Source organism: Cervus canadensis, chromosome 12 (genome assembly GCF_019320065.1).
Source record: "Cervus canadensis isolate Bull #8, Minnesota chromosome 12, ASM1932006v1, whole genome shotgun sequence".
Classification (NCBI taxonomy): Eukaryota; Metazoa; Chordata; class Mammalia; order Artiodactyla; family Cervidae; genus Cervus; species Cervus canadensis.
The window spans coordinates 61,661,003-61,673,915 of NC_057397.1; the positions used below are offsets into that span (position 1 = coordinate 61,661,003).

The window sequence follows — 12,913 nt, forward strand, 5'->3', positions numbered from 1 at the left end:
GAGCAAAAAAAATAAAGAAATAAAACTAGACACTTGGAAATCAGACTTTTAAAAAATATTTTAGCTGATTAATTCAATGATAGTTTATATCTGCTTCATTTGATAAAAATAAGAAATCTTGGAAAAGAGATAAAAACGTCCTAACACGTTTCATATTCCTCAACTCCCTTAATCTCCAAAAAATTAGTCCCAGGTTATCAGGTTACAAACCACTTAACCTGTGATTACTTATCTATTCCATTTTTTTAAGACCTATGGCAGCATCCTATCAGGATGGAATATTTTCAGAGTACGAAAGTTTAAATAAGATGCTTTTACATTGCACAGTCCATTCAATAAATTCAGAAAAGGAAATATGGAATTAATTTGTCAGAGTGAATGTTATAAAGTAAATATGATCAAAAATTATGAATTTTTAAACTATCTAAGCAACAAAAACAAAAATTTTTAAATAAAGGTAGATTAATACAATGAGACAACTAAAGAGCCTTGTGATGAAGGTGAAAAAGGAGAGTGAAAAAGCTGGCTTAAAACTCAACATTGAAAAATAAGATCATGGCATCCAGTCCCATCACTTCAAGGCAAATAGATGGGGAAAAAGTGGCAACAGTGACAGACTTTATTTTTTTGGATTCCAAAATCACTGCAGAAGGTGACTCCAGTCATGAAATTAAAAGATGCTTGCTCCTTGTTAAAAAGCTATGACAAACCTAGAGAGCATATTAAAAAGCAGAGGCACCACTTTGCCAACAAAGGTCCAAACATGTTTTTTTCATGTAGTCATGTACGGATGTGAGAGTTGTACCATAAAGAAGGCTGAGCACCAAAGAATTGATGCTTTCAAACTGTGGTGCTGGAGAAGACTCTTGATAGTTTCTTGGACTGCAAGGAGATCAAACCAGTCAATCCTAAAGGAAATCAACTCTTAATATTCACTGGAAGGACTGATGCTGAAAAGTCCCTGATCCTGGGAAAAACTGAAGGCAAAAGGAAAAGAGTATGGCCGAGGATGAGAGGTTTAGGCAGCATCACCAACTTTATGAACATGAATTTGAGCAAACTCCAGGAGATAGTGAAGGGAAGGGAAATCTGGCGTGCAGCAGTCCACGGGTCCCAAGAGTCAGACACGACTTAGCAACTGAACATCAAGCAACATATACTATGAGATACCCAACCAAAAAACAATACAAACAAAAAAACTCTGCAAGGAATGTCAAATAGAAATTTGATAAACAACAACAACAAAAAATGAATTAGCTAATTTCAAACAGTGATAAATGCTTCTGCCAAAGAAAGGCTTCACTGTAGATGATTCGGGGGAAAATCTGAAAGAAAAGTTTTGTACAGTAACTCTACATAAAACAATGGTCATATGAATGGCAATGACAAAATGTTTTAGTCCCTTAGGGCTGCTATCAGAAATTTATTTCTCTCAGTTCTGGATACAGAAAGTCCAAAATCAGTCTGCCAGCATGGTCAGGGTCTGGTGAGAACCACCTCCTGCTCCAGACTACCTACTTCTTCGTGCATCCTCAGATGATAGCAGGGTTAAGGGAGCTACTCTCTGGCCTCTTTTAAATGGACATTGAACTTATGACTACACTCTTATGATCTAATCAACCCCCAAAGGTTCCCCACTTCCTAATGCCATGACAATGGGCATTAGAATTTCAACATATGAATTTCGGTGGGACACAAACATTCAGACCACAACAAATAATTCAATCCAGTTGAACAGTCATCAATTTAAAACATTTTTTGAACAAGGTAAAATTCATATAACATAAAATTCACCCTTTTAAAGTGTACAATTAAGAGGAATTTACCATATTCACAAGAATGAAAACATCACCACTATCTACTTCAAGAACATTTTCATCAATCCAAAAGAAACTCATGAAGTCATTCCCCATCCCTCCTTTCCCCAGGCTCTGGCAACCATTAATCTACTACTTCTCTCTGTGGATCTGCCTATTCTAAGCATTTCATAAAACTAGAATCAAAATATGAGACTTCTTGCATCTTCCTTCTTCTAATTAGCATTATTGTTTTCAAGATCCATCCACGTAAGATAATGAAGTATCAGTACCTCATTCCTATTTATGTCTGAATAATATTTCATTGTAAAGATGTAACATATTTTGCCTATCCATTCATCAGGAAGAGACATTTGTACTGTTTCCACCTTTTGGCTGTTAAGAATAATGCTATGTGATCTCTATTACATGTGGAATTTTAGAAGTTCATATTCATAGAAGCAGAGGGCAGAGTACTGTTTACCAGGAGCAGGGAAGTGGGGAAAATGAGAGATATTGATAAAAGAATACAAAGATGCAGTTTTATACAATGAGTAAAATCTAGAAATATAAAGTACAGCATGATGATTTTAGTTAATAATACTATATCATATACTGGAAATCTGTTAACAGTAAATTTCAGGTGCTCTCATCATAGGAAAAAAAATGGTACCTATGTGAGAAGGTATGTTAATTAGCTTGACTGGTAATCATTTCACTAAGTATATCAAAACATCATGTTGCATACCTTAAATGTATAAAATTGTTATTAAAAAATAAATACTTTTAGGATTTCCTGAGTGGTCCAGTGGTTAAGACTGTATGCTTCCACTTCAAGGGGCATGGGTTCGATCCCTGGTTGGGGAACTAAGATTCCACATACTGTGCAGCATGAAGAAAAATACTTTTTTAAATTTTTAATAAAAATAAAAATAAAACAAATCAGTAAACACTTCTGCATGCAAAAAAGGAAAAGAAAATAATGCTATGAATTCATGTATAAGATTGTTATGTAGATATATGTTTTCAATTCTCGGCAATATAACACACACACACATATATATATAGGAGTAAAACTGCTGGGTTATATCCCAGGTGGTGCTAGAGATAAAGAACCTGTCTGCCAATGCAGGAGACCTAAGAGACCCAGTTCAATCCCTGAGACGGGAGATCCCCTGGAGGAGGGTATGGCAACCCACCGCAGTATTCTTGCCTGGAGAATCTCCATGGACAGAGGAGCCTGGTGGGTTACAGCCCAGGGGGGCAGTCAGACATGACTGAAGCAACTTAGCATGGACACACATTACCTCTGTAACATTTTGAAGAACAAATTGTTTTTCAAAGCAGTATCAGTTATTTTGTAAGTTAATAATTCAGTAAGGGGATACAAATTTCAAACAATTATACAGAGGAAAATTAAATGAGAAAAATAGCATTTTTTAAAAATAAGTAGGGTAACTAAAACAGTATAAAAGGAAATGAAACAGTAAGATGACAGAAACAAAGACAAAAAAATACAATCAAGTATAAATGAATTGAATTTACTAGCAAAATGGCAGATTATAAAATTTGATCTAAAATATCTAGTTCTATGCTATTTCCAAGACATATACCTAAAGCATAAAAATATAGATAGGTTTGAAGTAAAATAATGAAAATTGAAGTATAGCAAAAACCAACCAAAGAAAAAACAATAGTAACTATGTTAATATGATAAAAATAGATATAATTTAAAAGACTAAGAAACAGAGTCACTACATTTAATAAAAGAATCAAATCAAAAAGAGAAGATAAATATGGTTATGTGCATAGGTGTATATACACATAAGAAGATCTGCACACTATCTCAGGGGATTCAGAGAATTCAAAGCCCTTTCATAAGCTAAGTTAAGAACTTCTAAACAAATGAAACATCAGTCCTATAATCTCCTTATAGAATCCTAAAAACCTGACAAAAAACAACCATAAAACTTTCCATTAGGCAACAGCTATATCAAATTTAAAAAGGCTCTTATTAAACTGCATCTTTTAAGAATTTATAAAACACTCCCCATGGTAAGGTCTGACCTTAAAACCTTAGAAAGCATTGTATAACAACAACAAAACCAAATTTATTTTAATAAATAAATAATGTATGAAATAAAAATAACATTTTAAGCATAATTACACTTAATAAAAATACATCTTTCTTTTATGTTGCCAACGAAAGTAACATTATTTGAGCTGATACAACATAAAACAAGCAAGCCTTCTATAAGTTTTCCTATTTACGTATAAAATGAGTGATAAGATGAAGATAATATACTGGCATCAAAGTAAATTTTTAATTTTCAGTAGTTCATTCGTTCAGGGTGTAAGACTCAAGTTTTTCATATAAAATAAATAACTTGTTTACCAAATGCTAAAATACTGCAATTAAGAATTTTTTTCCAGCACCTTGGTCTGAGTTCCCTGAATCATACAGCAAATGGCCACTGGCTATCTATTTTACATATCCTAATGTAACAACCTAGAGGGGTGGGATAAGGAGGAAGGTGGGAGGGAGGTTGAAGAGGGAGGGGACATATGTATACCTGTGACTGATGTTGATGTTTGGCAGAAACCAACACAATTCTGTAAAGCAATTATCTGTCAGTTAAAAAAATTTTTTTAATAAAATTAAAAAAGGAATTTTATTCCACTCTACCAGCATAATCAAATATATTATATTTATAATTGACTTTAATTATCTCAAATATACACACTGATCCCCTCAAAAGTTGTCCCAGAATTTGTACAAGGACTTGGTAAAAAAATAATCTCTTACAACTACAAAATATATCTACAAGTTGATGGCAGAGAACAAAGTTGAATGATTTAACTCATATCTTGGATTTTCCACAGGAACTATAAATACCTGCTTTCACAGAAATACACTTCAATTTAAGTTGATCATGCTATACAAATGAATTTGAATGATAAAATATTAGTTACTTCGAATAAGAGTTTTCCATAGACTTGTCAAGAAAACGGTGTTCTTACCAACAGTCTGGAAAACTTCATTCATCAAAGCTTCATTAACTGCTAAAGAGCTGACATTTCCACTATGAGACCAACTTTGATATATTGCTTGAAGCAGAAGTGTCTGAGCTCTTGTAGCTTGAATTGTGAGATTTGGAAGCTCAAAAATGCCTTCAGTTATAGCAATCTGAGATCTTTTGGTCCTGCATAAGAAAACAGAAAGCATAACAAACAATATATTAAGTAACGTTTATAAAAAACAACATATAAAATAAGATGCAAGACAAAAAATGTATCCAGGGACATTATTTTAATTAGAGTTCCATCAATGAGAAATGCAATTCCACTAACTTTATTTCAGAACCTGTAACAGTAATAAAAAATACAAACTAGAATAATGTCCACACACATATTCATACACATATATACTGCTCAAGCATTATACTTTAATCAAGTCAATCATCAAAAATAAATAATAATACTAATTAATACTTAAAATAGGATTTACTAGTAGATCTGCCTTATTCTCTTTTCTTAAATTTATTTTCTGCACAATTTGGAAAGGTTACTTTTCCATTTACAGTTATTACAAAGCATTGGCTACATTCCTCATGTTGCACAAAACATCCTTGAACCTATTTTACATCCCCGTCTCCCCTTGGTACCCACCACTTTGTTCTCTGTATCTGTGTGTCTGCTTCTTTTTTCTTTTTTTTTTAAATTACATTCACTAGTTTGTTGCATTTTATTTTAGATTCCACATATAAATGATATCATACAGTATTTGCCTTTGACTTATTTCAGTTGGCATAATATCTTTCAAGTTTATCCATATTGTTGCAAATGGCAACATTTCATTCTTTTCTACAGCTGAGTAGTATCCCACTGTGTGTATATACACACACATTTTCTTTATCCATTCCTCTGTAGATGGACACTTGTTTCTAAATCTTGGCAACTGCAAATAATGCTGCTTACAAACACTAGAGTACATTATCTTTTCAAATTAGTGTTTCTATTTTTTTTTAAAACATTTACCCAGGAGTTGAACTGCTGGATCATATGATAGTTCTGTTTTTAGCTTTTTGAGAAATCTTCACACTGTTTACCACAGAGGCTGCACCAATTTACGTTTATTAAACCAAATTAAATAAAATTAAAAGGAATGAAATCATACAGAACATATGTGCAGATTACACTGGAATTAAACTATAAATAAAAGTATCTGTAAAATCCTCAGATATTTAGATATTAAAAACATAAAATACACTGAGGAACAGATGAAATTGAGAAAGTCATACACAACTTTTGCAGAAGTATATAATGATTTTAGAAAAGGACATTGATATGACTGTCAGAAAAGGATAACCTAAAATATACATAATTGATACTTCTGGAGAAAAGAACAAATAGAGAAAAAAGTGCTATGGCCATTCATTTTAATAAAGTAACATGGAGGGACCAGGACTTCTCCAGAACTCCCCTTCTACAAAATTCCCTAACCTGTCCACTACAGACTAGTAAAAACAATCAGTGTATGGGGGCTACTTAACCATAAGAAGACTATAAACGGGTTTCAAGCAATGCTCCATACTGATGAGATACTGACAGTCTCATATCAATTGGTTACTTTTACATTTGCCAGGCAGGCTTTCTTTCTTTCTTTTTTTTTTTTTTTTTTAAGTCTCCGCAGACACTATTTTATTTGTTTTTCAGCTGCACTGTGCAGCATATGGGATTTTGGTTTCCCGACCAGGTATTGAACCCATCTCACTTGCATTGAAAGCACAGATTCTTAACCACAAGACCACCAAAGAAGAACTCTTCCAGAAATGCTTCTAATTTCAGTCATCTTTAAAGTCAATGGGCTCCTTTTCTAGCCATTGGTATTGCAGCTAAGAACCGTCTTGCTATTAATAATAAACCTAATATCCTTCAAAGTCAAGACTGGATTTTTACTTTGCATTTCTAGGGTTGTAAAAAAACAAAAAGAGCTACAATGCTACTAAGACTTTGACTGTTTAGGTCTCACGTTAAGCCTAGCTAGTATTCAAACTTCATGGTAAAGCTGTTCTCTAGAAAAATCTATAAACATAGATTTTATTTATTTATATATATTTATTTAATATTTTAAATATTTATTAAACAACATATATTTATTAAATGCTTATGTACAGCAGTCAGGCACTACCTACTCAGGAAGTATTCCAGGTGGTGCTAGTGGTAAAGAACCCACCTACAATGCAGGAGCCATAAGAGACGCAGGTTCGATCCCTCGATTGGGAAGATCCCCTGAAGAAGAGCAAAGCAACCCACTCCAGTATTCTGGCCTGGAGAATCACACTGACAGAGGAGCCTGTCAAGCTACAGTCCATGGGGTCGCAAAGAGTAGGACATGACTGAAGCAAGTTAGTAGTAGCCATTTTAAAACATCAATGAACAAAAGAAAGAACAATAAAATAAAATCCCAGTGTACTCACTTTACTGGGGATAGGAAACATATTTTAAAAAATCAACCAATAAAAATAAACAAATGATATAAGGAAGTTAGAAGACAAATGTCCTCAGAAACAGGAAAAGAAGATCATGGAACAGGAACTACTGAAGAGGGAGCAATTTCATATAGAGTGGGTAGTTGTGGCTCAGCTGGTAAAGAATTCACCTGCAATGCAGGAGACCTGGATTTGATCCCTGGGTTGGGAAGATCCCCTGGAGAAGGAAAAGGCTACCCACTCCAGTATTTTAGCCTGGAGAATTCCATGGACTGTATAGTCCATGGGGTTACAAAGAGTTGGACATGACTGAACGACTTTCACACACACAGTGTAGATCTTATTAAATGGAAAGGTTTACTTCCAAGCAAAACTTCAGCAGACTTGAAGGAGGTAAGTGATAGCTGTGTGGGTATTTCTGGAGAGTGATTCAGGCAGATGATTTGGGTAGAATCCTAAGGACAGAGGAGCCTGGAAGGCTACAGTCCATGGGGTCACAAAGAGTTGGACACGACTTAGTGACTACATAATGAAAACAACATAATCATCCCTGCCCAATCTATCACAGAAACTATAGTTAAAATCAATTATGTGCTCTGTCCCTCAGTCATGAGCAACTTTGTAAGCTTAACAGACACAACGTTCTCTGCTGGAAACTGAAGACACAGGCGCTATCTTTACACAAAGAATTCAGAACCTAGTTGTGAGACAATCAACCAGTAATGAGAATTTAACAAAACAAATGCTATAACAATGCTGAAAACAAGTTCCTGTGAGATACACCAAAACGGCTGAGGGAAAAGTGCAGTTGTTATATTTAAGTTGAATCCTAAAGAATAAATATGAATAATTTCAAGAGAAAAAATTATAAATTAATTAAAGAAAACAGATACCTCAATTCAAAAATGATACAAAGATATAAACAAGAAACTCACAGAATGTGAAAATAAAATGATCCATAAACATGAAAAGATTCTTGAGCCTAACTAGTAAAAAAGGGAAATTCAAATTAAGACAACTTATGACTTTCAGGCTTCCCTGGCTCAGCAGTAAAGAATCTGCCTACAATGCAGAAGACATGGGTTTGACCCTGGAGGGGTTGGGGGTGGGGGGGAGAGAACCTCTGGAGAAGGAAATGGCAATCCATTTCAGTATTCCTGCCTGGAAAATGCCATGGACAGAAGAGCTTGCTGGGCCACAGTCCATGGGTCACAAAAGACTCAGATACGACCCAGCGTCTAACCAACAACAAATGATTCTTTTAACCTATCAGACTAACAAGGCCTCCCAGCCTCTAACTCATCTTTCAGGAATCTATCTGAAAACAATTTTCACATGAGTCTGCAATAATATTTACACAATGACAATGTCAGCAGCTTATTTACAGTAGCCTCAATCTGAGAAAATCTCATCATTGAACAAATTTTGATACAATGACTTGATGCAAAACTATTCAGAGAGGGTTTCGCTGCTGGCTCAGTGGTATAAAGAATCCATCTGCCAATGGAGGAGATATGGGTTCAATCCCTGGTCAGAGTAGATCCCACATGCCTCGGAGCAACTAAGCCCACACGCCACAATTATTGAGCCTGTGCTCCAGAGCCCAGGAACTGCAACTGCTGAGCCCTAGTGCCGCAACTACTGAAGACCATGCACCTAGAGCCTATGCTCCTCAACAAGAGCAGCCATGGCAATGAGAAGTCTGCGCGCCACAACCAGAGTAGCCCCTACTCGCCACAACTAGGGAAAAGCCCACACAGCAACGGACGACCCAGCACAGCCAAGACTAATTGTTACAAAAATACTCAGATAATAAAAAGAGAGAGAGAGAGAGAGAGAGAGATGAAACTACTGAAATGAAAGGAGATGCTGAAATATGGCAAAAGCATACATAGTTGCATTATAATATGGTTCCAGGTAATGGCAGGAAATGGCAGGTTACCCACACATAAAAATATGTCTGCATTTGCTTATATGCTGAAAGAAAAAATTCTCAATAGAACTATTGATAATGTTCATTCCCGGGAGATGATAAAAGAGGATGACTTTACATGATCTTTTCCCTTTTTTCCCCTATGTAAGTATCTGTATTCTTTTGCTTGGTTCTTTGAGAAACATGTATCATTATTTTTTCAAAAAATTCGAACTGCAATACTTCAAGAATGGACTATGGAAATCAAAAACTATATCAAAATGAATTAATTTCATTAAACATTTTTAAAATGAGAGGGTAAGACATGAGCATTACCAATGTATCAAACTATCTCCACTCCGTGACTCGACATTGAATTATCAGATAATTTCTTACTTTCTCACAGATACAAACTTCACTTTTAAGTCAGATAGAGAAAGACAAATATGATATCACTTAACACACAAAATCTCAAAAAGTGATGCATATAAACTTATTTACAAGATGGAAACAGACTCACAGACATACAAAAAAACTCTTGGTTGCCAAAGGGGAAGGGGGGATAAATTGGGAATTTGGGGTTACATACTTCTATATGTAAAATAGATAAACAACAAGGAACTATTGTATAGCACTGGGAACTATATTCAACACCTTATAATAGTCTATAATGGAAAAAAAGAATACACATAGGTACACACACAACTGAGTCACTGTGCTGTACACCTGAACCGTGTAAATTAACTACATCTCAATTTAAAATATTTTAAATAAAAAAGAGAGAGAGAGAAAAGTTCATTTTAAAAAATAACTTCCAAAAGTGAAATGGTACCATCAAAACTGGTAGAGTAAGCTACACCAAAAGTCTGGGGGTAGTGGTTTAGCCCCCAGACTTTTGGTGTAGCTTATCTGGTGTAGCTTAAGTTATGTCTGAGTCCTGCGATCCCGTGGACTCTAGCCTGTGAGGCCCTTCTGTCCATGGGGTTCTCCAGGCAAGCACTGGAGTGGGTAGCCATTTCCTTCTCCAGGGGATCTTCCTAACCCAGGAATCAAACCCGGGTCTCCTGCATTTCAGGCAGATGATTTACCAACTGAAGCAACAAAAAAGCTGGCAATGCCGTCAAAAATCAACTTTTTCAGAACTCGAGAAACTAACAAAACCTGTAACAAACAGGGGATCACATAATCAAAAAAATATTAAACAAAAAAAATTGAAAACAACTCAATTTCAGTAGGAACAGTAAGTTCTGGGCTATTTTTATTTACCTATGTTACCTCCTCTGGTCCCCAGCTCAGCAGTGATACCAAATAGTTCTTATTCCCAGTAACAGGCAACAGAGAAAGCAAAAAAAAGATCTTATACAAGAAACTGTGGTTGATTGTTCTGACCTGTCTGGTAGCTTACCTAGAGGATCAATGCAGAGAGCCTGTTTTCTCTCTCTTAATTCAGAACTCTCCCAAAACTAAAACAACTACCCAAGGGCATTTGTAGAAAACATTTACAGGCAACTGTACTGCACTAGTCCTTGATGCCTGGGATAATTGATAACAGAAGAGGCAAAAAAAGAAACTAGCCAAAATCTCAGAAAGCAAGCCAAGGAAATGATGCTTTTGGGAATAAAAACAATGAAACAAGTTCAGGCACCTTTCTGGGAATAAGGAAGGCCATACACATGCTCTGGCTTCCCTGATAGCTCAATTAGTAAAGAATCCACCCACAATGCAGGAGACCCGGTTCAATTCCTGGGTCGGGAAGACCTGCTGGAAAAGGGAATGGCTACCCACTCCAGTATTCTTGGGCTTCCCTGGTGGCTGAGCTGGTAAAGAATCTGCCTGCAATGTGGGAGACCTAGGTTCAATCCCTGGGTTGGGAAGATCCCCTGGAAAAGGGAATGTCTACCCACTCCAGTATTCTGGCTTGGAGAATTCCATGGACTGTATAGTCCAAGGGGTCACCAAGAGTCGGACACGACTGAGAGACTTGCACTACACATGCTCAGGCTGTGCATCTGCAGAGGATAGACAAGAGACGGCCCTAAGCTCTCACTTCTGGCTGACTTTCAAGGTCTGCACAACAAGTCAAAGTGGCAGGGTTGAAAACTGCCTGGTTGAGCTCTGAAGGCATTCCTCACAAGAAACCACGGAGGCCACAGGGCAGTGGGACAAAATATTCAAACTGCTGAAAGAAAAAACTGCCAGTTAATAATTATATTTCTGACTTAACTATCCTTCAAAATGAAGTAGAAATCTCCCAAGGAAAATCCAGGACCAAAGGCTTCACTCCTGAATTATACCAACATGTAAAGAAAAAAGTATCTATCCTTTTCAAATTTGGGGGGAAAAAAATAGGAGAGAATCCTTCCCAATTTTTTCTATAATATCAATAATAACCTGATACCACAGCCAGACAAAGATAAGAAAACTACACTAATATCCCTTGTGACCATAAACACAAAAACCTCTAAAATACCAGTAAATGAAATTTGGAAAAATATTAAAAGCATTATACGCCATGACAACTGAAACTTATCCCAGAAATAAAAGAATGGCTCAAGAACTCAATGCAATACATACTTAGAGAAAGAAGAGGGGCGAAAACACATCTATCACAACTGACACAGGAAAAAAGTATCTGACAAAACCAAACACTTTTTCATAATATAAAACATTCAACACACTAAAGAGAAACTCCTCTACATGATATGGGACATTTATGAAAAACACACAACTAACAGCATACAGTGGTGAAAGTCCGAAAGCTTGCATGCCAAGATGAGGAAGAAGTCAAGTATTTTTCACCTGTCATTCTATCTATTCAATGTTGCAGTAAGGGTTCCAGCCACAAAACTAAGCGAGAAAAAAATTTAAAGGCATTCAGATTGTAAAAATAAAAGTAAAACTATCACAGGTGACATGATCTTATACATTGAAAACCATCCACATACACACCAACTGTTGGAGCTAAAACCAAATTCAACTAAACTGCAAGGTACAAGGTAACTATAATACAGAAATCAAGTTTTCTACCCATATACACTTAAAATCCCTGGAGTACAAAATGGCAACCCACTCCAGTATTCTTGCCTGGGAAATTCCATGGATAGAGGAGCTTGGCAGGCTATATAGTCCATGGGGTCGCAAAGAGTCAGAACACAACCAAGCAACTAAACAACAATAACACATTTAAAATGAACAATCTGAAAAGGAAATTAACTCCATATATAACAGTGACAGAAAGAATAAATACTTAAGAATAAGTATTTTACCAAAGAAGTGTAAGTCTTTTACAATGAAAACTACAAAGCATTGTTGAGTAAATTAAAGAAGAAATCTAAATAAATGGAAAGACATTTCACATTTATGGACTGGAAAATTTAATACTGTACTCTCCAAATTACTCAATAGATTCCATATGATCCCTATCAAAATCCTATCTATTTTGAGTAAATGGTTAAACTAATCCTAAAATTCATATGGGTTTACAAGGAACCATGTATAACCAAAACAATCCTGAAAAAGAAAGTTGGAAGACTGACATTTCAAAACTTACTACAAGGTACACTAATCGAATATGCATATACATATAAATCAGTGCACTAGCACTGACTGTCTACAAATAAACCCATACATTTATGATCAATGGACTTCTGATAAAAGGTCAAGACCAATCAGTGGGGAATGAATAGTCTTTTTAACAAACAGTTTTAGAACAA

At 35.6% G+C, this 12,913-nt stretch overlaps 1 protein-coding gene across 14 annotated transcripts in view; it reads right to left on the reverse strand.

Moving 5' to 3' along the window:
* VPS13B (vacuolar protein sorting 13 homolog B) overlaps positions 1-12,913 on the reverse strand; it is a 774,030-nt gene that overhangs the window by 619,585 nt on the left and 141,532 nt on the right. For all 14 annotated transcript variants that reach the window (XR_006272367.1, XM_043484079.1, XM_043484085.1 and 11 more), the window contains one exon: positions 4,818-4,999. Coding sequence is in view for 13 of the 14 variants with exons in the window: in XM_043484079.1 (XP_043340014.1) it covers positions 4,818-4,999 (182 nt within the window). In the remaining variant the exon portion in view is untranslated. The remainder of the gene's footprint in view (positions 1-4,817; positions 5,000-12,913) is intronic.